General features: G+C 45.8%; 1 protein-coding gene across 2 annotated transcripts in view; it reads left to right on the top strand.

The window, feature by feature from the left end:
• Window positions 1–15,786: 15,786 nt before the first annotated feature.
• Window positions 15,787–27,250, top strand: part of DOCK11 (dedicator of cytokinesis 11) — a 277,634-nt gene continuing 266,170 nt past the window's right edge. For both annotated transcript variants that reach the window (XM_056125843.1, XM_056125842.1), the window contains exon 1: window positions 15,787–15,891. In XM_056125843.1, the coding sequence (XP_055981818.1) occupies window positions 15,790–15,891 (102 nt within the window). In that variant the 5' untranslated portion in view covers window positions 15,787–15,789. The remainder of the gene's footprint in view (window positions 15,892–27,250) is intronic.

The following is a 27,250-nucleotide window of genomic DNA, read 5'->3' as shown; positions in this document are numbered from 1 at the left end:
ATAAAATCTTCACCTCATGAGCATGAAACTGGTCTGGCCTCACAGATCTCTGCCCTTCAAGCCTCCGCCCCCACCCTCACCCCATGTAGATTGGACACTCTCCTGCTGATACGGCAGGAACAGAAGGGTGGAGCGCCAGGTAAATTTAGTCTGTCAATTTAAATCTCACTCTAGGAACAGGTAGCCAATCAGAATACATAATAGGATGGCTGGGAGGTGTGATATGGCAGCAGATAAAAGGTGGCCCCCAGCCACATTGCTCCTTCTTACTCTATCTCTCTCTCTCTTCAGCCCTCACTCTTCCTGGATCAACATCTCTCTCTCTCTCTTCACAGACTACAGGATCAGGTAGAGCTGAGTGCTTGGACAGATGGCTGACCAGGCATAGGCAAACCTCTTAGGCCCAAACAGGGGCAGAATTCAGGCAGGACTCAGATGCCCACAAAAGCTCAGGCAGGGCTAGAGTGTCCAGATAGTGAGAAAGTGCTGAGCACAGGAGTCTCACCCATGTGCATGTGGCTGCGGCTGGAGTCTAGGAAAGTGTACATGGAATAGAGCAGTAATGCAGGAACAGGGCCTGGCACTCCATGAGAGGCGAGTAGACTATGTGGACTAGACAGGGAATTCATTCACGAGTCAGGGCAATGTCAGAAACAGGATCGGTGACATTGTTCATGGGTAAAGGAAAGTCCTGGTTAGCTGGGGAGGGACCTGGACCCATCTACTTTAACTGTACTATAAACTCTAACTTTTAATCTTCCAAGGTGTTCATGCAAATATTTCATTGAATTCTCAAGTATCCACCAGTGCAGGAAAATCCACTTTTGCACTAACACTGCTGTGGTTTTTTGTTTTTGTTTGGGAGGCACATCTGGCTGTGCTCACAGTTTACTCCTGTCTCAGGGATAAGTCCTGGTGGTGACTAGTAAGACTATATTGGGAGCCAGAGATTGAACCCTGCTCAGCTACATATATATAATGCAAGCACCCTACCCATTGTACTACCTCTCCAGGTCTTCCTGCTGTGGTTCTAAAATTACTTGGATAAGGGAAAAGCTACCTGTATCTGTGAGATTTTTTAAATTATTTATTTATTTATTTATTTATTATTCAAGTAGGGCATTTGCCTTGCACAAGGCCAACCTGGGTTTGATTCCTCCGTCCCTCTCAGAGAACTGGGCAAGCTACCAAGAGTATTATTCCTGCATGGCAAAGCCTGGCAAGCTCCCCATGGGGTATTAGATGTACCAAAAACAGTAATAACAAGTCTCACAATGGAGATGTGACTGGTGCCCGCTCGAGCAAATCGATGAACAATGGGAGAACAGTGCTACAGTGCTAATTTTTATTGAGTCACTGTGAGATGCACATTTACAAAGCTATTCATGATCAGGTTTTAGTAATACAATGTTCCACCAACCATCTCTCCACATTTCCCACCACCAATGACCCCAGTTTCCCATCTGCCACCCCCTCCAACCCCAGCCTGCCCTGTCTCTATGGCAGGGACTTTTCTCCTCTCTCTCTCTCTCTCTCTCTCTCTCTCTCTCTCTCTCTCTCTCTCTCTCTCTCCCCCGCTTTTGGGCATTATGGTTTGCAATACAGATACTGAGAGGTTATCATGTTTGTTCCTTTTCCTACTTTGAACATGCGGTTCTTTTCTTTTTCTTTTACTTAATTTATTTGTATTTACTTTTTTTTATTGAATCACCGTGAGATACAGTTACAAAGCTTTCAAGTTTGAGTTTCAGTCATACAATAATTGAACACCCATTCCTCCACCAGAGCACATTCTCCACCACCAATGTCCCTCGTATACCCCCCCCCCCCCGGCTTTCCAGCTCTCCCCCTGCCTCTATGGCAATTTCCCGCATACTCTCTCTCTACTTTGGGGTATTATGGTTTGCAATAGATACTGAGAGGCTATCATGTTTTGGTCCTTTATCTACTTTCATCACATATCTCACATTCTGAATGATTCCTTCAATCATCATTGACTTAGTGACCCCTTCTCTATTCCAGCTGCCTTCTCCCCCAGCTCATGAGGCAGGCTTCCAAATATGGAGCAATATTTCTGGCCCTTGTGTCTACTGTACTTGGGTGTTAGTCTCATATTATGTGATTTTATACTCCACAAATGAGTACAGTCCTTCTATGTCTGTCTCTCTCTTTCTAATTTCACTTAACATGATACTCTCCATGACCATGCACTTACAAGCAAATTTCATGATTTAATCTTTCCTAACAGCTGCATAGTATTCCATTGTGTAAATTTACCGAAGTTTATTTCTTTATTTTTTTCTAGGAAGATTACAATTATCCTTAACCTTTTTTTTTCTTTTTGGGTCACACCCGGCGATGCTCAGGGGTTACTCCTGGCTCATGCACTCAGGAATTGCCCCTGGCGGTGCTCAGGGGACCATATGGGGTGCTGGGAATTGAACCTGTGTCGGTCATGTTGGCTGCGTGCAAGGCAAACGCCCTACCCGCTGTGCTATTGCTCCAGCCCTATCCTTAACCTTTTTAAAAAATTTTTATTAGTGAAACACCCTGAGGTACAGTTGTAGACTTACAAATTTTTGTGCTTGGGTTTCAGTTATACAATGATAGAGTACCCATCCCTCCACCAGTGCCCATTCTCCACCACCACTAATCCCAGTCTCCCTTCCACTCCCATCCCCCCCATCCCACTCTGCCTCTGTGGCAGGACATTCCCTTTTGCTCTCTCTCTTCTTTTGGGTGCTATGATTTGAAAAAAAGGAATTGAGTGGCAATCATGTTCGGTCTAGAGTCTACTTTCAGCATGCATCTCCCATCCTGGGAGGATCCTCCCAACACCCTTTATTTGGTGCTCCCTTCTCTATCTGAGTTGCCTTTTCACCTAGTGTGTGCAGCTGGCCTCCAAGTCATGGAGTAAACCTCCTGGTACTTATTTCAGCTATTCTTGGGTGTTAGTCTCCTATTTTGTTACTTTATGTTCCCCAGATGAATGCAATCTTTCTGTCTGTCCCTCTCTTTCTGACTCATTTTGCTTAGCATGATACTTTCCATGTAGTACCACTTGTATGTAAATTTCATGACTTCATCTTTTCTAACAGCTACATAGTACTCCATTGTGTAGGTGTACCAAAGTTTCTTTAACCAGTCATCTGTTCTCGGGCACTCAGGTTTTTTCCAGATTCTAGCTATTATAAACAGTGCTGCAATGAACTTCAAACTCTACTACAAAGCAGTAATAATTAAAACAGCATGGTACTGGAACAAAGGCAGAGCTGCAGACCAATGGAACAGGGTTGAATATACTGACATCTCCCCCCAAGCATATGATCATCTAATCTTTGATAGGGGGGCAAGAAATGTGAAGTGGAGCAAGAAAAGCCTCTTTAACAAATTGTGCTGGCAAAACTGGATGGCTACATGCAGAAAAGTGGGCTCAGATATCTGCCTAACACCATGTACAAAAGTAAGATCAAAATGGATTAAAGACCTCAACATCAGACCGGAGTCCATAAGGTACATTGAAGACAAAGTTGGCAAAACCCTTCATGACATTGAATCTAATGGTATCTTCAAAGATGTCGCACCACTGGCCAAGCAAGTGAAAACAGAGCCTCAAGAGCAGCGATGTCTAGGGGGTATGGTGGGGCATGGGGGCTGCTGGGCGTTGCTTGGTGCCACAACTTCTCTGATTTTTCTGTTTATTTTTTGCTTCTCATTAGAAGGTAGGATGCTTCCCTCCCTCCCTACCTATCTCCCTCCCTCCCTCCTTCCCTCCCTCCCTTCCTCCCTCCTTCCCCCTTTCCTTCTCCCTCCCTCCCTCCCTCCCTCCCTTCTTTCCTTCCTTCCTTCCTTCCTTCCTTCCTTCCTTCCTTCCTTCCATTTTTAAAAACCATTTCTTTGTCCCAAAGGAGTAGCACAAAAGCTTGCAATCCCTGTCTTGCAATCCTCTGGTCATGAGTTCCATCCCTACTGTGGCAAAATGTGCAGAACAAGATCCTGGCAGCTCTGTTCTCTGGTGCAGCAAGAGCTTTCCTGCCGCACTGCAGCCAGACCTGTGTCAGCAGTGCAAGAGGGATTTGGCTAAAAAGTGCAATCCCCACAAATATGGCTGCAAACCCTTTCTCTTTATAAAGGAAGGCAAATCTCACCAAGCACCTTCACAACTGGATGAGCAATCCCTTTCTGCAGCCCTGTCCACACCTCCCCACTTCACACACAAGCACTACAGCCAGGCATCATAGCAACAACAGCAATAACAAAGGAAAGGGAGAGGAGAGTGGAGGGAAAGGACACCTGTAATTTCCAGAGAAAATGCCAAAAAAGAAACAGAATGCTTCAGATGCATAAACAGTGCCAGATGAAAGCATTACTAGTAACACTGTTACACAAGCAGCAGGTCAACTCCCATCCATGCTCCTTAATACAGTTTTCGTTTGCTCCCACTGGGATGTTTCCAGGTACAAGTCACAGCTCTTGCACCCATCTTCACCCCCACATATTTGCTGCACTCATTCTACCTCCTGCTTGGCTCTGAATTTCACATGCTTCCCACCTTGAAATTTCATTTTGGGGTCATACCCTTTAAGACGGAGCTGCTCCCTCTTAAAGGTCACTCCCAGTGTGTGGTGTCAAGATCAAACCAGGGTCATGCATGCAAGAAAAAGGTCCTTAATCCCTGTTCCTATCTTTCCAGTTGTCTCCTGCCCAATAAAGCTATTTAAACTAGAATCTAGTCACTAGGTGATTTTTTTTTACTTTTGGGCCCCATACTGTGACACTTAGCACTTACTCCTGGCCCTGTACTTAGGGATTACTTCTCGTGGTGCCAGGGATCAAACCCAGGTCGGCAGTGTGCTGTAGTATTTCTCAGGCCCCACTAGGTGATTTCTAAGATCTGCTCCAGTTCCATGCCCACTGTCATATTTTCTGGTTACCTTCTAGTTTTTGCTATCTGGACACAACTTTTCCACTTCTAAAGGCTTCTAAGAATCATCCTTTGCTTTGGCCAGTCCCCTGCAGTGCCTGGGATAGATACCAAAAGCTCAGGACTTAGCACATGTGCTGAATCACATTCCCCAGGCACCCTTTGCTCTTTAAAAAACAAAACCAAAAATCTTTGCCCCAGAGACAGCTTCCACTCTCCTTGCCCAGCACTGAATTTTCAGCCATTCAGTTTCTCTCTGAGTTTCCTATTCAGGAATACACAGGTACGGGACAAAACAACACCAAATACTACATTCCAAACACCATAGACCTCCCATGTTTGCATTTTTGCCTTCTCTAGTGCCCAGCTTCTAAAACTGTGGGCCTTTGTGACCCCATATGAGTCTTATTAGTGAATATGGGGTCATGAAAAAAAATTGGCAGTAATAAAAGCTTTCTGAATCTGCAATGTCCAAAAATTAATTTTAAAATCAGCCAAATAATGAATCTGAAGTCTTTCTGGCAGTGCTCAACAGTGTTGCATTTCTCAGATGAAAAAGTGTTGCAAATAAGAAAGAAAAATTAAGAAACACTAATCCAGAGGAAAAGGTCATTTTAAATCTAGTGAACACTTTACTCATTCAAATATTCTTAAGTCAAATGAAGAAACACTTTATGGGAAAATAACCTTTTGGGGGAGAAGGGGTGTTGAGCCATATCTGGCAATGCTCGGGGGCTACTCCTATATGTGTGCTCAGAAGTGACTTTTGGCAGTGCTCAGGGTACCATGTGGTGCCCTGGATGGAACTAGAATTGGCTGCATGCAAGGTGAGTATTTTAATCCCTGTGCTATCTCTCTATACTGGGTAGAGTATTTTTATTACACTTTGAAGGAGATAATTTTTTTAAAAAATAAGGGGAAAAAGCAACTGTGAAGCTGGAAAGGAAAAAACCTGCCAATAGGGGCCTGATTCTTAGTACAGTGGGTAGGTTTGCCTTGCACACGGTCTAACAAGGTTTGATTCCCGGCAACCCATATGGTTCCCTGAGCACCACCAGGAGCAATTCCTGACTGCAGAGTCAAGAGTAACCCCATGAATTGACTTGAACATTACTGGGTTTGGCTCAAAAACAGAGAGAAAGAAAGAAAGAAAGAAGGAAGGAAGGAAGGAAAGAAAGAGAGAAAGAAAGAAAGAAAGAAAGAAAGAAAGAAAGAAAGAAAGAAGGGTGGGAGAGAGGGAAGGAAGGAAGGAAGAAAGGAAGGAAGGAAGGAACAAAGAAACAAAGAAACAAAGAAAGCAGAAAGAGGGAAAATCTGCCGATATTCTCAAGGGTGCAATAGGATGTTAATGTATATGTAATTTAAACGTATATGTAATATGTAATTTAAAATATATTTTGTTGGGGTTATGGTGCCGCCAGCAGGTCAACCTGTTTCTGCAGGGCAAGCACATCAGCAGCCTGATGGTGCCTTCAGGCTTCCTGATACCCCAAAATTGCTGTGACTTTGGCCAGACCCCAACAACTTGGGACCAAGTTTACCAAGAAATTAAATGGCCAAAAGTTAGGTATGTTGGAGCCACACCCTCAAACCACCTCCAGCTCAGCTACATAAGCTCATTTATTGGCCTTATTTCAGAGACCCATAAATCTCAAATGAGATCAAAAGACATATTTAGGGTCTGTAGCACTTGGATCAAGACTAGGCATCCTCCCCCCCAAGCCCCCAGTTTTCCAGTAGCTCTGCAGTCACACCCACAAACTGCCCCCGGTGCCATGTAACCTCATCAATGGCCAAGATCCAGAGAATATAAACTAAAGCTCTCAGAAGAGAGTGCTGCAGAAATGTCCTGGACATTATATTCTATCTATAGCAAGCAATACAAAACAAATCGTCTAGCATTGCCTTTTTGGCAGGTTTGAGTGATGGTGGGACTAATGTCGAAATATCAAATGTAACCAAAGTAAAGAGAATGGGGAAATTGTCTGCCATACAGGCAGGGGAAGGGTTGGAATGGGGGTGAGTGGGAAATACTGGGGAATTTGGCGGTGGAAAATGTGCACTGGTGAAGGGATGGGTGTTTAATGATTGTATGACTGAAGCTCAAATATGAAAGCTTTATAACTGTATCTCCGGTGAATCAAAAAAAGGGGGGGGGGTAAATAATAATAGCACTGTCCTCCCGTTGTTCATCGATTTGCTCGAGTGGGCCCAGTAACGTCTCCATTTTGAGACTTCTTGTTACTGTGTTTGGCATATAAAATAATAATAAGAAGAAGAACTATAATAAAGAAAGTTAGCATTTGACATTTTCAGTGAGGAAAAGGATTTTCCCTTTGTTGAAGATGACAGAAAAGGTTCTCAAAAATAGGTGGGAATAAAGTATGTGTTTTGAATTAAAAATAAGTAAATAAAAAATACGTTTTGTTGCTTGTATTTAGGCTACATTTGGCGGTACCCAGGGGACACACATGGCTCTGTGCACAGGGACTATATTTACCAGTGCTCAGGGGACCACATGTGGTGCCAGAAATTGAAACATTGTTGTGGGATCAGCTGTATGCAAGGCAAGTGTTTTAACCTCTCTATGATCTCTCCCGCCCTCAATAAGATCTATATTGTTTAAAATGTCAGCACTGGTAAGGTAGTTCAAAGAGGTGGCATACAAGCATTGCACACAGAAGCCTCATAGTGCTAGGAGTGACTGTGAAGTGTGTTACTGGATGTGGCCTCCAAACAAAAGAAAATTAAAAGATCTTGCAATAAGTCTTGATTTTTTTCAAATTCTCATTTATTATTGTTTTCCATCTGATATCATCACTATAAACTCATAGATGATGGAGTATAATGAGTACAATGCTACGAAGTAGGATGGTGTTTCTCTCAGAGCCATTAAAATACTTGACAGTATATGGTGGATCAAATTGAAAACCAAAAGATCTGGCTGCTATTTCTTAATCTATCAATGACTATATAACTCATCATTTTTTTAATTAATTTATTTATTTATTGAATCACCATGGGAAAGGTTACAAAGCTTTCAGGTTTAGGTCTCAGTCATGCAAATATCAAGCACATTTCCCTTTACCAAAACTTATTTTTTACCATGAAGAACCCCAATAAAACCCCACCCCTCACCCCTCCCAGTCCCTGTGGGGCAGATGAATTCTAGTTAACACTCTATCTGCTTTGATTAGATTCATTGTTTCAATAAAAGATTCACCACTATTATTTAGAGTTTACTGCCCCCCCCCCCCGAATCAGACATGCTGACAAAGCATTGTGAAGTGATTTGCTTTCTACAGCTGGGTTCAAGAATTATATGTTGGTTTTGGATTTCTGCTATTTTAGTTATTGACCCTGGAAGTATTTCTACTGAAAGTCAGATAGTTAAGAAACTGGTTTCTGTGCTCTGGAGCCGTGGCCGTGCTGGAGAGCCGCTAGTGGGGGGCAACTGGTGGCCTCGGTAGGGCGTGAAGGGCGGACCGAAACGCCCCCCTTCCCATGAGGCTTTAGTCGCCCCCAGTCCCCCGGCTCATACCTGCTGTCCACAAGGCTCCCATGCAGCCGCCATCTTTCTTTCCAGAGAGGAGAAGGCGACTGGGGCAACACCCTTTCCCCTCCAGACAGACCTGATGGCCTGGATTAACGCATAGTCCGTTCACTTTTCTGCTCCAAGCTGCCGGGTTCTGCATTAAGTCCTTGTGCTTCTGGGGCCGTGGCCGTGCTGGAGAGCCGCTCGCGGGGGGCAACTGGTGACCTCGGTATGGCGTGAAGGACGGACCGGAACGCCCCCCTTCCCATGAGGTTTTAGTCGCCCCCACACCCCTGGCTCATACCTGCTGTCCACAAGGCTCCCATGTGGCCGCCATCTTTCTTTCCAGAGGGAGGAGGGCGGAAGGGACCAACACCCTTTCCCCTCCGGGCAGACATGATGGCCTGGATTAACGCATAGTCCCCTCACTTTTCTGCTTCAAGCTGCTGGGTTCTGCATTAAGTCCTTGTGCTTCTGGGGTTGTGGCCGTGCTGGAGAGCCGCTCGTGGGGGGCAACTGGTGACCTCGGTAGGGCGTGAAGGACGGACTGGAACGCCCCCCTTCCCATGAGGTTTTAGTCGCCCCCACTCCCCCGGCTCATACCTGCTGTCCACAAGGCTCCCATGTGGCCGCCATCTTTCTTTCCAGAGAGGAGAAGGCGACTGGGGCAACACCCTCTCCCTTCCGGACACACCTGATGGCCTGGATTAACGCACAGTCCGTTCACTTTTCTGCTCCAAGCTGCTGGGTTCTGCATTAAGTCCTTGTGCTTCTGGGGCCGTGGCCGTGCTGGAGAGCCGCTCGCGGGGGGCAACTGGTGACCTCGGTAGGGCGTGAAGGACGGACCGGAACGCCCCCCTTCCCATGAGGTTTTAGTCGCCCCCACATCCCCGGCTCATACCCGCTGTCCACAAGGCTCCCATGTGGCCGCCATCTTTCTTTCCAGAGGGAGGAGGGCGGAAGGGACCAACACCCTTTCCCCTCCGGGCAGACATGATGGCCCGGACCAACGCATAGTCCTTTCACTTTTCTGCTCCAAGCTGCTGGGTTCTGCATTAAATCCTTGTGCTTCTGGGGTTGTGGCCGTGCTGGAGAGCCGCTCGTGGGGGGCAACTGGTGACCTCGGTAGGGCGTGAAGGACGGACTGGAACACCCCCCTTCCCATAACTCATCATTTTTTAAATTTCTTTGTAAAATGGAAAAATAGGGGTTGAAGAGTTAGTAAGGGGGTGAGCCACTTGCTTTGCACACAGTCAATCTTGGTTCCATCCTTGTTACCATATGTGGCCCTCTAAGCACTACCATGAGTGATCCCTGAGCACAAAGTCAGGAGTAATCCTTGGGCACTGCAATTGTGCCCAGCCCCCAAATAATCTTGTCTCTACCTCCTTCTCAGGGTTGTTGAATTAAAAATTTTGAGGACAGGACATCCTGGGTGGTTTTCAGGAACTTTTCCTGGTTTTGTGCTTAGGAGATTACTTCTGGCAGTGCTGGAGAATCTATGTGGTACCAGAGATAGAACCTGGGCGTCTTGCATGCAAGACCTGTGCTCAGCCATTTGACTCATCTCCCTGGCCTCTTGAGATTGTTTTTCAGAATGAAAGATATAATGGATATGAATGTGCTTGGGAGATGATAATGCATCCTCCAATTATAGTCCACTTTCAAAGGCCTCAATGACACAGAGAAGTGCATGTTATGCTTGATTTTTTGGGATTATATATCTTACTCAAATAGCCATATGTGTCTATGCATACATAAATAAATATATATATATAGTCACTGGAAAAGTCTGACAATAAATTCATCCATATTAACTAGTCATTGAATGACTCTTATATGCCAAACATTACATTAGGCCTTCCCTGTCCAATGTAGAAACCGCTAGCTACATATGGCTATCGAGCACATAAAATGTGACTCATGTAACTGAGGAACTTAATTAGTAGTTTTATTCATTCATATTTAAATATAAAAATAATATGCAGGACCAACTGCCTGGAGTGGATACTTTGCATATAGGAGACCCAGGTTCCACGTGGCAGATCAATGGTCCTGTTATAACTGCTAAAAGTGCCCCCTGAGCACTGAGCCTAGAGTAGTCCCTGAGTGCCGCTGGGTATATTCTCTAAAAACAAAGCCCCTGCAATATAAAATACTGCTATCAAAAACATTATTTATTTTTTTGGCCATACTCAGAAGTGCCTTCCTCACAGGATCAGGAACATGAAGTTCCAGAGAGTGAACCCAGGTCAGCAAGGCAAGCACCCTACCTGCTTGCTATACTGTCGCTTTGGCCCCTTAAAAAACTTTCAAACATGCTTGAAACAACTTGGCTTATTGTCTGCTTTCCCAACTATAATCTTATAAAGTCACAGTACAAATTGTGTGAAAATTTAGCATCTAACCAGTGTACAGATGAAATGCATTTTGGATTTCAAAGACTTACAATTAAAGTAAAACATTGGGACAATAGTGATAGTAAAGAAGGTAGGGCATTTGCTTTGCATGCGGCTGACCCAGATTTGATCTCTGGCACCTCATATGGTTCCCTGAGCCTGCCAGGAGTGATATCGGAGTGCAAAGTCAGGAGTAAGGTCTAAGCACTTCTGGGTGTGGCCCAAACTTGCCCCAAGAGTAAAAAGTTCTTAAAAAACGTTTTTGATTATTTTTCGGGAGTAATACCTGGTGGTGCGCAGGAGACCATGTGGTGCTGGGTATCCAACAAGGGTGGGCCATATGAAAAGTTAGTACTTAACTCTCTGACTCCTAGAGTAAAAATAAATTTACCTTTTTGTATGGGTTACATGTCAAAATGGTACTATGTTGGATATAGTGGTTCAATATGCTTTTTAAAAAATTTTATTGAATCGCAGTGAAATAATTACAAGCTTTCATGTTTGGGTTACAATCACACAATGATCAAACACCCATCCCTCCACCAGTACACATTTTCCACCACCAATATTCCCGTTATACCCTCCCTTTCCCACCCTCCCTCTACTTCTATGGCAGACAATATTCCCTATACTCTCTCTCTATTTTTGGGCATTATGCAATGCAGATACTGAGAGGTTATCATGTTTGGTTCATTATCTACTTTCAGCAAACATCTCCCATCCCGATCAATGTGCTTTTGTAATGAGAACTTTGAAGACATCTTAGTGACTTTCAAAATGCAATATAGCATATTGAACTATATTCTGTAGTTAATTACATTTCTAATACTTGAACCTCAAGTTCAATGGGGGACAGAGTTAACATGGCAGATACATTTCTAATAAAGTCCAAGCTATTTTAAAAAATGAAATCATACAATAAAATGCTCCATTGGAAACTGTACATTTGGCTTCAACAATTTCCCTTTACTCTGTGAGTAGTCATATCAAAATCCTAATCATCCTTGAGATCCTGCTCAGAGACTGAACCCCCCTCCCCCGTCGCAGCCTCCTTCAGAAAGCTTTCCATATCTTTGAATTGGCTCTGATCTCACTTGCTTCTTTTTTTTTTTAGCTTTTTTGGGTCACACGCGGCAATGCACAGGGGTTACTCCTGACTCTTCACTCAGGAATTACTCCTGGCAGTGCTCGGGGGACCATATGGGATTCTGGGACTCAAACCCGGGTCAGCCGTGTGCAAAGCAAATGCCCTAGCAGCTGTGTTATCGCTCCAGACCCCTCAGTTGCTTCTTAACCTCAAGTATGGTCCTGTTCTTAATCTGCTTTTTCTTATAAACACATTCTCTACAAGAATTTCCTTTCTTTCTCCGTGGAGAATGGACAGTGCCTTAAAACTCATCTTGCCTCCTCCCTCAGTGCATAGCAAGATGCTCAATGTTTATGTAATTGAACAGAAGCCCTGAAATGAAATCTACAGTCTCAGGAATGAGCATAGAGCCTGCACAATGAGCAGCTGGTGTTTGCACACCATCAGTATGACATATGCTTCCGATGGCTCACAAGGCTCGTAAGAAACTGCCTACTTTCCTGACTCCATCTTATAGCGCTCCTTTGACTTCCATTCTTCAGCCACTCTGGAGTTCTGGCTTTGAAGTTATTAAGGTGAATGCCTTCTCCAGATTCTTTTACCTGCCATCCCTGCTGTATGGAGTGATCTCATTCCTTCTCTTTCCTAACTTCTGCCGACTGCTTTATTTCCTTCAAGACTGTTCAATTTTCAATTTTCACCTCCTCAAAGAGGCCTTTCTGGACCATCTAGTCTAAGTTAGGTCACCGACTCTAGTTTCTATGATGAGACCTTGATTCATTTCTCTACCTACCTTTTACCTCTTTCTGAAACAAACACATTAATTTGCTCATGTTACAATGTCAGCTCCACCTTGCCTGTCTTATTCTATTCTGTGTACTTGCAGAGGATAAAATAGAATCCATACTAAAGATTTTTTTTTTTGCTTTTCGGGTCACATCCAGCGATGTACAGGGGTTACTCCTGGCTCAAGCACTCAGGAATTACTTCTGGTGTTTCTCGGGGAACCAAATGGGATGCTGGGAATTGAACCCGGGTCGGGCGCAGGCAAGGCAAACACCCTACCTGCTGTGCTTTTGCTCCAGCCCCACTAAGGATGTTTTTGACTGAGACTATCAGAAAGAAATCTAGTTGCATAAACCATAAGAGAGGGTTTATCTTTATCGGATAAAAGATGTCTGAATTCAGAAATGATTCTTCTATCAGTGTATCACCTTCCACACTTGTCTTTGGTCAAGGACCAAAGCATCACAAGAAAACATATCTTTCAACCAGAAAGAGATAAGGAGCAGAGTTCTTCACCCACTTTTCTTTGTGTGTTGTGGAACCAACAGTTGGGTTATACCTGGTGATGCTTGGGGGTTATCCCAAGCTCTGTGTTTAGGGCTTACTCCCTGTGATGCTCGGAGGACCATGTGGTGTGGGGGGTGATACTGGGCTCTCCCCACATGAAAAGCATATACTCTAGCATCCTGAGTCATATGCCCCATCCTGCCTCTCCATTTCTTTTTTTCTTTTTGTTTATTTTTTGTTTGCTTTGGGGTCATATCTGGATGTGCTCAGGAGTAACTCCTGGTTCTGTGCTTGGGGTTTGCTCCTGGTGGTACTGTGAATCAAACCCAGGCCTCCTACACACAAAGCAGTGCTCAGCCCTGTGAGCAATCTCTCTGGTCCCATTCCCCATTTCTTTTTTGTCAAGGTGGAAAACCTTTTCCAGAATGCTTCCTCCTACACTTTTCTTTTTATATTCTTTTGACCTAGTCTGAGTGGGTGTCAAGACAATCCCACTGGTAAAGGAGAAATATTATCATTTTTTTCAAACCAGCATCACCTGGAGCTGAGCCTGATGATGTCCTATGGCTCAGCCCAATATATGAAGCAATTTTTGGAATCTCTTAGAAAAGTATTATATTTGTTGTGGAGGTGACCAACAATGTGGCTATTCATGAAGTGGAAGGCAGGACTTCATGTTGATCCACTAACACTCTGCAAGGAACATGTTTTATGTATTCACACACAGTGCAAACCAAGATTGGTGATATAAGTGTCTACCTTAAATTTTTTAAATTTGTTTTTTGGGCCACACCTGGCAGTGCTCAGGGCTTACTCCTGGCTCTGCATTCAGGGATCACTCCTGGTAATGCTCAGGGACCATATGGAGTGACAGAGATTGAACCCAGGTTGTACTAGGCAAAAGCCCTACCCTCTATACAATCACTCTGACTCCCAGGGGTCTACTTCTTGAGGACTTTCAGGCCCCAAACCTCTCTAGTTCTTCCACATATGCTCTATGTGGATTTAAGGGAAGGTTGCAATATAGATTTGCTGCATGAAATTTGGCCTTTTGGAAGGTTCACAGAAACTGTCCACCACTTGTTTCCATAGCAAAGTCCATCTTTAGATGTGTGTGTTAGAATGCTTGGTCTTTAAAGTTAGGACAAGTGTGAAAGTGCCCTAGGGTGCTGGTAGAAAATTTACAGGGCTGCATTGTTTCCCATTGAAACGTTTAATAAATGAAGTTCAGTTTGTTCCTATTTAGGAAGGGTCAGTGAAACATTTATTTATTTATTTATGTTGCCTTATGCTGGTGCAAAAGCTAGACAAACTAAATAGCCCCTGTACTTCAAATCACTTTTTTAAAATTGAGCTCCCAGGTAGTCCGCACTGATTGTAAAATAGGCTTTGTGTTAGATGATTTTGCCCAACTGCCAGAGAATGGACACAGAGTTCTGAGCACTGGGAGGAAAATGCATTGCAACAGAAAACAGCCCTGTAGGTGGGCCCCCATTTTTCACTTGGCAAGGTTATGGGGCCAGGGATTCTTCACAATTCATCCTTATTTCTGTCTCAAGCATGTTTGTTATACACTGAGTTAGAAGATATAATTTGCATTGGAAATTCACTTCTTGAAAAGTGGAAGGAAAAGGCCTAGAAAATGGAGAGGTGATAGAACATGTGCCAAGGCCTTTCCAGTACCCCCTTCTCCCCTTGGCACCATCACAGGGGTGAAAGTACGGGGTTCAGCTACAGTCAGTCTCCACTTCTCACCCCGCAGCAGACTGTTCTCCTCCCAGCCCAGGATAGAAAAGAGCGTGGGCGGGGAAAGGACCCCCGGGAGCCGCTGGGGCTGGAAATCCCTCCTCCCTCCCTCCACTGCCCCAAACCCCTCCTGGGCGAGCACACAATAGGCGGCCGCCTAGGCGTTGTTTCCGAGCCCCTGGAGGGGAGGGGTGGCTGGCAAGGTGGGGAACAGTGAGAGTTCTCTAGCTCTCCAGAGAGCATCACAGCCTCTGGGGTGGGAAAGGTGCGGTGTGGCAGAGCACGAGCCACACTCCGGGACGTTTCGCCGCCTTCGTGCAAATCACACACACGCGCGCGCGCGCACACTGCACATGCACGAGAGAAACACGAAGCAGCCAGATCTCCCCTCCCGGCTGCGGCTGTAGCAGCAGCATCGGCTGCGGGCGGGCGGAGCCCGAGCGGTAGCCACTTCCCCCCTCTTCCCTCGTGACCCCCGCCCCCCTCCCCCCAGCACACACCCTTCCTCGTGGACACACCCTCCTGGTCGCGCCAGTCTGGAGCAGCGCTCCGGCCCTGTCCGGGAGGGAACGGCGAGAGGGGAAGCACCGAGCGCCGGCGAAGGAGCAAAGGAGGGAAGGAGGAGGAGGAGGAGGAGGAGGAGGAGGAGGAGGAGGAGGAGGAGGAGGAGGAGGAGGAGCCGCGGGAGCGAGGGAGGAGCCGGGGAGTCGCGCCGCCGCCGAGCGGCGATGTGGCCCGCCGGCGTGTAAACAGAGGCTGCAGTGGCTGCCCGGCACGGGTACGCTCGCCGCCCGGACGCGCTGTGATGGCCGAAGTGCGCAAATTCACCAAGCGGCTCAGCAAGCCCGGCACGGCGGCCGAGCTCCGGCAGAGCGTGTCGGAGGCCGTCCGGGGCTCCGTGGTGTTGGTGAGTGGTCGCGGGGCGGCGCGGGGCGGTCCCGGGACGCCCCGGGGGGACGCGCGTTAGGCGCCGGCGACCCGGTGGCTGTCGGTGCGCGCCGAGAGGCGAGGCCGGCACGGGAACGGCGCTCGGGGCGGCTGCCGGGTGCGCCACGCGCGCGCTTTCTCCGCTTCAGTAAGTTTTTGCCCCGACTGCCGCTGGCCGGGGTCCGAACCCCCCGCGCCCGCTGACAGCCCGGGTGGCCGCCCGGCGGCTGCAAGCTGACGGACGATCAGGGGGTCGCATCGTGGCGCCCGCGGCTGGGAATCGGGAGCCGGGCCAGGGGTGTGAGCCGGAGAGCGAACCTCGCGCGGTCCTAGACTCGGCACAAAGAGCCAGGGACCCGGGCGGTGCGAGATCCACATTCCCTCCTCCGGGCACCTGAGGCAGCCGAGGCGGAAGGATGCGAGAGCGTTTTGCACATTACACACTGGCGCGCGCGCACACACACGCCTCGAGTACACACAAAAAAGAACCCCACCCAAAAAGCCCGGGGCGCCCAAGCTTCAGCGGGCGGTGTGAACAGAGGAAGCCGAGCGACTTCCTCCTGCTGCGGGGGAGAGGGTGCTGATGGGTGTTGTAGGGGTGCGGCGGCGGCGGAGGGGGGGGGGACTGGAAACAACGGGGGTTCCGGGGCGTGTGTGCCAGGGGTCGTCCGCCACGGGGAGCGGGTGTCCCCTGGGACTTGACAGCTCTTCATCGGGAAGGAGATGGTGCCAGGAGCTTGGGGAGATGGGAGATGTAGTGAGCAAGGCCAGGGATGGGGGATTGGGGGAGATCCTTATCAGGGACTGGGGAGGGGGTTATCTCACAACCGGCTGAACTGGTTGTGGGGTGGGAATTTGAAAGAGCGTTGACCCCTTGGGAACCTTCCCTTCTTGCTCAGCCTTACCAGATAGACTGACTGGAGGGAAGCCGACCGCTGCTAATGGGCTCTTGCCGCTTAGACGGTTTTTGAGACACTCGTCGTCAATTTCGTGGACTCAGGAACTAACCCCTTTCTAAGCCTTCAGGATGTTTAATTAGTGTTTGGTTTACTGCTTTGGCGGTTAAAAATTGTTTTCCTTTTTCTTCAGGGGAGGGGTTCGTTTCTGTCTCTCGCTTCTCTTCCTCAGAGCCTGTTGTCTGCTCTGTTTAAATTTCGCTGGTAAAGAGCAGGCTCTTTTTGTTAAAACAACTTATCATCAGAAGGGAACTTCACAGCTTTTCCTTGTAATTTTTCTGTTGCTCTTGTAGATTGTAGGATCTCTGATAAAATCAACATTAAAGGCAGGCCAGAGACCTGATCCCAACGGTGGAGAAAGTTGACATTAGTGGGAGCTCTGGAGGATGATCAAAGATGAAAGATGTACCTTTGAGATAAAGATCTGATCCCTAATAGCTACAACTGTGCAAAGCCAAGTGACTTGAAGGAAATCTCTATATCATGACATGACCCTTGAAAGTTTAATCCTGCTGTTTAGCTGAGCTAAACTGAGACCTTTAATGTTGTTCTAATGGACTTGGCTTATTGTGTATTTCACAGATTTTAGAATGAGGTCTTGTTGGGGTCAGACTGAAATGGGATTGTCATCACAGCCAGTTAAGAGAGGATGGCAAGCTGTGTGCATGGCATTTATAGGAGAGCTCTCGTCTTGGGTGATTGTTAACAAGTGATTCAGTCTGCCCAACACAGGAAAAGGTTACCAAAATTCTGGGAAGAAGAAAGCCCTACTTAAGCAGGGGTGACTGGCCTTCTATCACATCATGTAAAGTGGACAGATGGTCTCAGGAGAATAAATGGGACTTTGCAAACCTCCGCTGGGATTTGACCAGCATTTGACCTGCCACCCTCACCAGCAGAAAGTTTAACATTAGAATTCTTGGGGCCTGGAGAAGATAGCTCAGGGGTCAGGGGCACATATTTTGCATGTACAAAGCTCCCAGTTTGAAACCCAGTACTGCATGTCCCCCACCCTAGCACCATTGTGTGGTCCTGGTGGGCCCCATGACTGCATGAGGGGCTCCTCCCCCCAAAATGTACTCTTGCCCACATTTTTAATTTGCTCATTTTACTTTGGTTTTGTATATATATGCGTGTGTGTATGTATATGTATACATATATATATATATAATTTTGGACCACACTTGGAAGTGCTCAGAGAACCATATGGGATGCCAGGGATAGAACCCAGTTCAGCTAACCCGCATGTGAGGCAAACACTACCCTCTGTACTGTTGCTCTGGCCCCATGGCTTTTATTTTTCTTTTGGTTTTGGGACCACACGCCAAGGTACTTAGGAACATGTGGTGCCAGGAATAAAACCAGGGGCTTTCTGCTTCTTAAGCATGTTCTCTAGTACTTTGAGCCAATCTCTTCAGGATATTAGGTTTTCAGAGGGGATTTTGTGTTTCTCAGGTGAGCTACTGGACTGTAATCACTGACTCCATGGCAAACAAAAAAAAAACTGAGGGAACTCACCAAGGAAACTCTGCTAGGGGTAGTGGTTCTCTGTTCAGCCTGGCTTACTTGTATAGAAGGCATAGATGTTCTTTCATTGTTTTGTGGGTCCAGGGTGGAACCTAGGGACTCACACATGGGAGGCATGTGCCCTACTGCTGAGCTGCATCCCTGGCCTTTGGATGCCTTTTTCTTCCTTTGTTTTCATTACTTTCAATCTGGAATGTGTCTCTGTGTATGTGTTTGTTAATAGGACATTCAGTCCTGGGATGTGGCTCAGCAATTGAGAGCACTTATTTCTCATGTGTGACCATGCCACTGCAAAAAGAAATCTTTCATATTACATACAGAAATCAACTTTAGAGTTTCTTTTTTCTTGGGGGGGGGAGGAGGAGGGCACAGAGCTTACTTGCTGGTTCTCTGCAGAGGGATCACTTCTGGTGGGACTCTGGGATCAGATCAGGGTCGGCATGTGGAAGGCAAGAGCCTAAACCCTGGTCCTAGCTCACTGGTCTTCAGTTACAAATTGTTCATAGCACCTTATGATGATGAGACAATTAAAAATGAAGGAAACTCACGTAGAAGATGGCTCAACGCGCTGGAACAAGTGCTTTGCATACAGGAGTTTTGGTTTCTGACACTGCATGGACTCCTGAACACTGAGCCAGGGTGAATGTGGGCCCCCTCAAAAAAATGGTGAAGAAGCAGTTTCAAGTGAATTATACTCTCCTAGATGGCTCTCTTGACCCCTGCTTTTTCTGATACTAAGCTGTTAATCAAAGTTAACAAAACCTTCATGGTGGGGGAGGGGCGGTGGTGGTGGAGTGTATGTGCAGGCCCTGGAGAGTGAGTGGACTGTATTGCAGCTGCCACGATAATTTCTGGTCCGCTCCTGATTGAAGCGCCCAATGTGCTGATTTGGAACAGCTGAGGGAGGATTTACCCGTGCTCAGGCACAGATTAGGGCTCCAGTGTGGAGTTTCCACAGCAGGCTTTCCTTGCTGACCTCTCTAGATTTGGAAAACCCACCAAGTTAAGCCAGTAGACAGTATTTCCCGCTTAGGTGTTTTTTTGGTTTTATTTAATTTTTCAGTCAGCCCCCTGTTGGCGTATTGCTAACATCGTGTTTGCTGTTTGAAAAATTCACAAGGCCTTCCCTATATATAGCTTGTTGTGGTAGTATTCGAGCCTTCATTCAGTTTCCAGCACTTCCACGAAATCCATTAACTCCAAAACGGAGCAAAGAGACTGTTCTGTGGCTGTAATTTTCTGTATGTTGGGCATTTTTTTTCCGTGAAGGTCAGTTTTAAACCCAGGGAAAGTGATAATTAGAAAAATCAACCATGGGCAGATATTTCTTAAGAGGGACTTGGGGGTGAATATCATTACCTGAGAGGAGAGTGAGTAGCGGAGTGCCAAGTGTTTACATGTATTCTTGTTTACAATGTGGAGTTTCGGACTGCGGATATAGCTCAGTGGGCTGGAGTCTAGTCTGGGTTTTGATCCCTGCCCCCACCACCCCCAAAACAAACAAAAAGAAGAATTTTAAGGCTGTTTTTGTTTGTATTCTGGATATAGCTCTTGGTGCCTGAGGGGGAACAAAGGTCTTTGCTAAACTTACATTCTGGCTGTTCTTAAGAGGAATCATGTGGGTCTGGGAAGGTCTCCTGGTGGGGGTTTAAATACAGTATTTAAATTATATTTTCTCCTGCTGCACTTATCCTTAATATGTTTCAAAGTTTCAAGTGTTTTCATGAAGCTGACTGACCCTGTATTCGTGGCACTGGTGAATGTGGCCCAACATCCCTCCATTCAAAAAAAAATGTATCTAATTGGGAGAGTCTCTTTTCTGCACTGAATAGAATTTGTTTCTAAGACTAACATGTTGAATCCTTGGGATGAATTCCCCTTTCTACTCATGGGTAAGAATTGTCTTTAAGAACTTCTGTTACCTAATTATATACCAAGTGTATGATTCTTGTTGAAAAAAGTTAGAAAAACAGAATCATTACCAACCCATTAAATAGGAGGGCCTGTGTGCACATTCTAATGTCTATATGGTTCAACTCTTCGTTGTCTTGGTGTGTGTATCTACAAAGATGTGTAAACATATTTAAAATAGACAATTTATTTGGGGAGCTATCTAGTGGTGCTCAGGGCACAAAGCGGTGCTGGGGATTGAACCCTGACCAGGTGCGTGGAAAGTCTGTGCTCCAGCCCTGTGACCCAACTCCCCAGCCCCATGTATATAATTAAAAGATGCTTTCACTTATTGTAATCTTACAAACTTTATGCCAACAAATATAAGTCTTAATAATCATGCATTATTTTTTATGGTTTTGGGGCCACAACCAGCTGTGCACAGGGCTTACTTCTGGCTCTGCATTCAGTGATCACTCCTGGAGGACTCAGGAGAGAAAATACGAGGTGCTGGGGTGAGCTGTGTGCAAGGCAAGCACCCTACCTGCTGTATTATTGCTTTAGCCCCTACATAATATGTAATAATGCTACAAAGTTTAGTATGAGCTTACTGTGAGCATCCTTTATTCTTTACTGTAGCACTGTAGCATTGTCCTCCCGTTGTTCATTGATTTGCTCGAGGGGGCACCAGTATCGTCTCCATTGTGAGATTTGTTGTTACTGTTTTTGGCGTATCGAATTCGCCACAGGGAGCTTGCCAGGCTCTGCTGTGTGGGTGGGATACTCTCGGTAGCTTGCTGGGCTCTCCAAGAGGAATGGAGGAATCGAACCCGGATTGGCCGTGTGCAAGGCAAACGACCTACCCGCTGTGCTATTATTGATAATTTCTAGTTTGGTAGTATTATCTGAGTTGTCTAGTGCACAGGCTGCTACCTGTGTGTGATTGCTTACATTTAAATTTAAAATAAAAATTGCCGGTAAAGAGATAACTTGAGTGATAGAGCTCATAATTCACATGTTTGAAGGCATGTGTTGATCCCTGGCACCATGTCGCCTCCTCTGCACTGTGGAGCTGGCCATGGTGGTCCTGAGTCTGACTAGGAGTGGCACCTATAAAAATGAACTATAAAAACAAACTAAAAATAAGTCAGTTCCTAATTGTGTTTACCACAGTCCTAGAGCTCAAACGCCAGTGTGATTAGTGGCCACCTGAGAGGGCAACACATGTGAAATATTCCCACCATGGTAAAAAATGCCTTTAGACAATATTGGTGGAAACATTAATTGGATTAATATCTTTAATTTTTTTTGGGGGGGAGCATACCTGGCAGTGCTCCAGGGCCAAGTCTGACTGTGCCCAGAGGACTATATATTATGTCAGGATTTGACCAGGGTTACAGCTGCAACTGCTTTGTTTCTTTTTCTTTTTTTTTTGATATTTTTTATTATTTGTTTTCTGGGCCCCACAAGGTGATCCTCAGGTGTTACTCCTAGCTCTGCACTCAGGAATTACTCCTAGCGGTGCTCAGGGGACCTTATAGGATGCCGGGATTGGCATAAAATAGGTTGTGTGCAAGGATAGTACTAGCCACTGTACTATAGCTCAGTCCCCACAAGTGCCTTAACCTTTGTACTATCTCTAGCCTCTGAATCTTTGAGCGGCATTTTCAAACTGATCACATTGCCTCTTTATGATAAATTTCTACCAAGAGAATTGCTTACTCTAACTTTATATGCATTTTTATCATTAACAATTTATCTTGGGGACCAGGAAGATGCTCAATGGACAGAGTGCATGCTGTGCATGTGGGAGCTCTGGGTTTGATATCTAACATTGCATGATACTTAGAGCACTGATGGGTGTGGTCCACAAAACAAAAGTGCTCTCAAGGGCCCAACAGTGAGTAAGGCATGTGCCTTGCATGTGGCCAAGTCTGGTTCAATTACCGGCACCCCATATGATCCTTTGAGCCAGGAATGATCCCTGAGCACAGAACCAGTAATATGCCCAGAGCACTGCTGGGTGTGGCCAAAAAAGAAAAAAAAATCTCTCAAACATACAAATTGCTCAGGACGTTGTCATTTACTCATTGATCAGCAAACTAGCACAGTATTCATGACTCCTCCCCACCAACTTTGGTTATTAATATATTTTAATCTTTGCAATCTGGTAGGAGAAAAATGGGTATATCACTGTTCTAATTTGCATTCTCTTGATTAATTTTGAATTCGAACAGATTTTCACATGTCATTAGCCGTTTGTATTTCTTTTGAGGATTCAAGTCAACTTTTTTACAGACTAATTTCCTTGTTTGCAATTCTTGCAATAATGATTTCCACCCCTAAGATTCTGTTTTGATAAGTCTGGGGTGGGGCGGGACTCTATATTTTGAAAAACTACTGGAGGTTCTTTAGATGTGCACATATCCTGTAGACTGCTTGATCACTTGCTCACTGAGATAGGGATGTTCCTTCAACGTTGCCCTGAGAAATGATTAAGCTTCTTAAACCTGCCCTGCCTCTTGGAGGCTCTGTTAAAAAAGGTTTCTTGAGCTGCAGCTTACTTACTGTTAGTTCCCCCACTGGCCAGACCTACGTCTGCCTGGCTTATGCATTTGGAGCCACCCTCTACATGACTGTTTTCTTCTTTGATTTGACAATCCTTCAAATATGTGGGCATTGCCACCCCAGAACTTTTTTCTTGTTTGTTTTTATTGGGTCACACCCGGCAAAGATCAGGGGTTACTCCTGGCTCTGCCTTCAGGAATCACTCCTGTTGATGCTCAGGGGACCATATGAGATGTCGGGGATTGAACCTGGGTTGACCTTATGCAAGGCAAATACCCTGCCCTCTACTATTGCTCTGGCCCCCTAGCAACCCCAGAACTTTTAAATACACCCTTCTCAAAGCCAAAGGCCTTTCCTTTCTTGTTTTCATGCCTTCCATGATTTGCTTCCAAGATTCTTTACCATCTTGGTCATCCTGTTTGGACTCTTTTCCAATGTTTCAATGTCTCACTTAAAATAAGGGAGCCAGAGCACAGGCTCCAGAGTCAGATGGGCTTGATTCTGCCCTCTGTCACCCACTTGCTCTGTGAAAAAAGGCAGGTAACCAGCTGCACGTCTCCTCATCTGTGAGAGGAGGGGATAAACAGGCTTACTTATCTGGCGGCATTCCTGTAAGAATGTAATATCTAGAAAGTGTCTTTAAAAACTTTTTGTTTATGTAAGCCTCATGATTTTCTGTTAAAAGCAACGTTTCAGGTATATGAAGTTGCTGCACCACACCCACCATCCAAGTGTCAGCGTCTCTTCACCACTGTTTCTAGGACTCCCTTATGCCCACTTCTCCACTTAGCAAAGTAGTTTTGGAAAGTGTCTTGATGTACAAGTGATTCATAATCAGAACCATGGGGTGTGTGTATGTGTGTGAGTGAGGCAGAATTCTAGAAGGGTTTATCACAGAATAGGAGGGGCAATATTGCTTCCAGGTCCGGCTATGGACCTTAAAGTTAGGGGCTGTGTATCTCTACCCCCACTGCCTCACAGAGCACCTGGGGCACAGCTGTTACATGGCAGGGAATACTCTGGCAACAATATGGCGAATGGACAAGGTATTGGGTGATGAGAGATCGTGGCACTAGTTAAAATGCTGTGATTCATGGAATCAGTGAGAATGGAGATAAGAGGGAGGATGTAAGAGATGGTCGAGTGATCAATGAACATGATTTGGTGATTTAAAAAAAACAGTGGTAAACTTGAAGGAGAGGGGATGGGGCGGAAGAAGTGGGAGGAAGAGAGAAATAAGGAGGAGTCAAGATGACTGAGGGTTTTTAGCTTGGGTGCTCAGGAGGAAACAAAACCTCATTTGTGGGGCTGGAGCAAAAGTACAGGGGGGTAAGGTGTTTTCCTTGAACAGGGCTGACCTGGGTTTGGTTCCTTACATCCAGTATGGTCTCCAAAGCACCACCAGAAGGAATTCCTGAGTGCGGAGCTAGGAGTAGCCCCTCAGCACCTCTGGGTGTGGCAAAAAACCCAAAAAATAAAACTTCATTTGTGAATAGTGGAAAGGGGAAGAAAGCTAGTCCCCACCCACTGGAGAGTTGTCAGCATGAAGTCAGGTTTCAATTAAAGCAAGTCAAGGGAGAGAATATTCTAGGGAAACATTGAAACAGTGTGCATGGTTCTGTTTTGGCAAAAGACAAAGAGATAGAGGAAAATGTTCCAAGTGGGACCAGGAAGGGAAGTAGAAGCCAAGGCTGAGCAGACAGGAGATTTGAGGCTAGAGTAGCTCAGAAATAGGTTTGTACCTTTGGAGGTGATTAGGGAAATAGGGAAAAAGTGGGGGAGAAGAAATGGTCTGGAGGCCAGCCTCAGACTTCCACTTAGAGGTTGACTGGGAGTTAGTGTACATTGTACCTTGCCAAGGTTTCCATGTGAGGATGAGGAGCTGATAGGCCTTCCCCAAGAATATGAAGAGGCCAACTGCTGCCTGTAAGGGCACTGCCAAACTTGAGTGCCAGATTACCTGCATCTATATAGTGGAAATAGAGAAGGTGGAAGCACAGGGGGCCCTAATTCTGTTTTATATTGTTTTCATTTTTACCTACACCGGGTCATGCTTGAAGGATCATGTGGTACGGAGGACGAACCTGGGCTTCCTGCAGGCAAGAACAGTGCTTTGTACTGAGCCCTTTGAGCCATTTCCTTGCTTATGATTCTGCTTTTCATTTCCTTCACTGCTTCCCCCCCACACTCTTTTGTGATCTTTAATATTTTTCAAGGAGTTGGTCCTTTCTGCGTTGAACAGTATAAATAGGCCTTTGCTAATAAACAGTCTTCAATTCTATGGTATTTTCCACATTCGATCCCAGAAGTCATACCTCCCCCCATTTTTCCTGTAGTTCTGAGGATCGAACCTAAGGTCTCATTCATGTGAACTGTGAGATCTACCACTGAGTCATAGCTCTTCACCCAGAGACTTTTTATTTTTTTTATTTATTTTTTTAAATCATTTTTTTATTAGTGAAACACCATGAGGTACAGTTATAGACTTATAAATTTTTGTGCTTGGGTTTCAGTTATACAATGATCAAGTACCCATCCCTCCACCAGTGCCCATCCTCCCCCACCACGGGTCCCAGCATCCCTCCCACCCCCCATACCCCCCCCCCCGTCCCACCCTGCCTCTGTGGCAGGGCATTCCCCCTTGTTCTCTCTCTCTTCTTTTGGGTACTGTGTTTTGCAAGAGAGGCATTGGGTGGCAATCATGTTTGGTTTATAGACTACTTTTAGCATGTCTCTCCTACCCACCCAGAGACTTTTTAAAGAGTAACACCAGGGAGCCAGAGAGATAGAATATGGATTAAGAAGCTAGCCTTGCAAGCAGCTGATTTTCATTCCATCCATATCACCTCATGGTCCCCCAGCAACTACTGGAAACTGCATCCCTCCACACAGATCCAGGAGTAACCCATAGCATCACTGGGTGTTGTGTCCTCAAATGGGAACAGGGAAAACACATGGTCAACCTCTATAATGGAGAAATGTATGGATAATGTACATGTGTAACTCAGCACCTTGACGTTTTTCTTTCTGTGTAGATTGTAGAAAGTGTTTGCTACTTTCCAAAATTTCCAGTGTTCCACTTCTGAAAACATCTTTATTGAGAGACTCTTCAAAGAAGTCTTTCACCTACTTGATTGTTCTTTCTTCTAAACTGTGAAATCATTAGTAGGCATGTTGAAAAATTATTTTTAAACATAGAAGGGAAGGCCAGAAACCCCAGGAGGGAAAAGGAGTAAAAGCTACTTCTCCTTTTCTGTAAATTGTAAGGGTAATTGTGTGCTACATATCTTGTTGGGGTATAAATCTTTTGGGTTCCTTTAGGTTTTTGTCAGGAAGACAAAATTCATGGATTTGGTTGACTTGCCAATTTGATTCACTCAGAGCCAGGTGCTTTTTTGGTTCCGTTTTGTTGTTGTTGTTGTTGTTTTGGAGCCACACCTGGTCATGCTCAGGGTTTACTCCTGGCTCTCTGCTCATGGATCACTTGTGGCAGTGTTCGTGGGACCATATGGGATGCTGGAGATCAAACCCAGCTTGGTTTTGTGCAAAGCAAGCAACTTACCCGCTGTGCTATCTCTCCAGTCTTGCCTTTTTGGTTCTTGAAGGCACCCATCCAACATCTTCTCCCCCTCCACCGCCCCCATTACAAACCTCTCAATGGTCATTGGGCAAAGGACAGGACCTTCTCGTTTTGCACTGCAGCTTACAGTTTGTGCTGGTTAGATGAGTGGAGCAGAGCAGCAGCGAGAGCAGGGATATAGAAGCACACTGCCTGGGTTCAAAGTTCAGCTCAATAACTTACTTGCTGGGTGACATTGGCCCAGTTATTTAACCTCCTGTAACCTTCTGTGCATTGATAATCATCTCCTGGATTTCTTGAAATGCTTCAACAAGTTTTTTCATGTGAAGCCTGCAGAGCAGGGCTTGGCATTTAGACTCCCAGACTTTCTGATGGGTAAAGCAGTCATGTGTGTATGTGTGTGTGCATGTGTGTATGTGTGTGTGTCTGTGTGTTGCAAGTGAACAGACTGAGGGAAAGTGGAAGAAGGAAATCTGGTACCCTTGCTTTTAAAATTGTATTCTTTTGGGGAGAGTTTGTTTGGGGGCCAGATCTGTAATATCTATTGGCTAACTCCTGGGTCTGTGCTCAGGGATCACTCCTGTGGTGCACAGGAGACCATATGCTTTGCTGAGGTTCAAACTGGGGATTGAGTCAGGGTTGACCACATGCAAGGCTAGGGCTTTAACCCCCTGTACTATCTCTATGGACCCTTGTTTATCTATGGTGGTGCTGGGAATCCAACCCAGGGCCTCACACTTACAAGGCAAGTGCTCTCGTACTGAGCTATATCCTCACCCTTATTACATTTGCCTCATCTTACCCTTTATTGATGTTGT

The sequence above is a fragment of the Sorex fumeus genome, unplaced genomic scaffold, assembly GCF_029834395.1.
Source record: "Sorex fumeus unplaced genomic scaffold, SorFum_2.1 ptg000058l, whole genome shotgun sequence".
In the NCBI taxonomy this organism is placed as follows: domain Eukaryota; kingdom Metazoa; phylum Chordata; class Mammalia; order Eulipotyphla; family Soricidae; genus Sorex; species Sorex fumeus.
The sequence above is the reverse complement of the archived record's forward strand: the minus strand, read 5'-3'. Positions and strand labels throughout refer to the sequence as shown.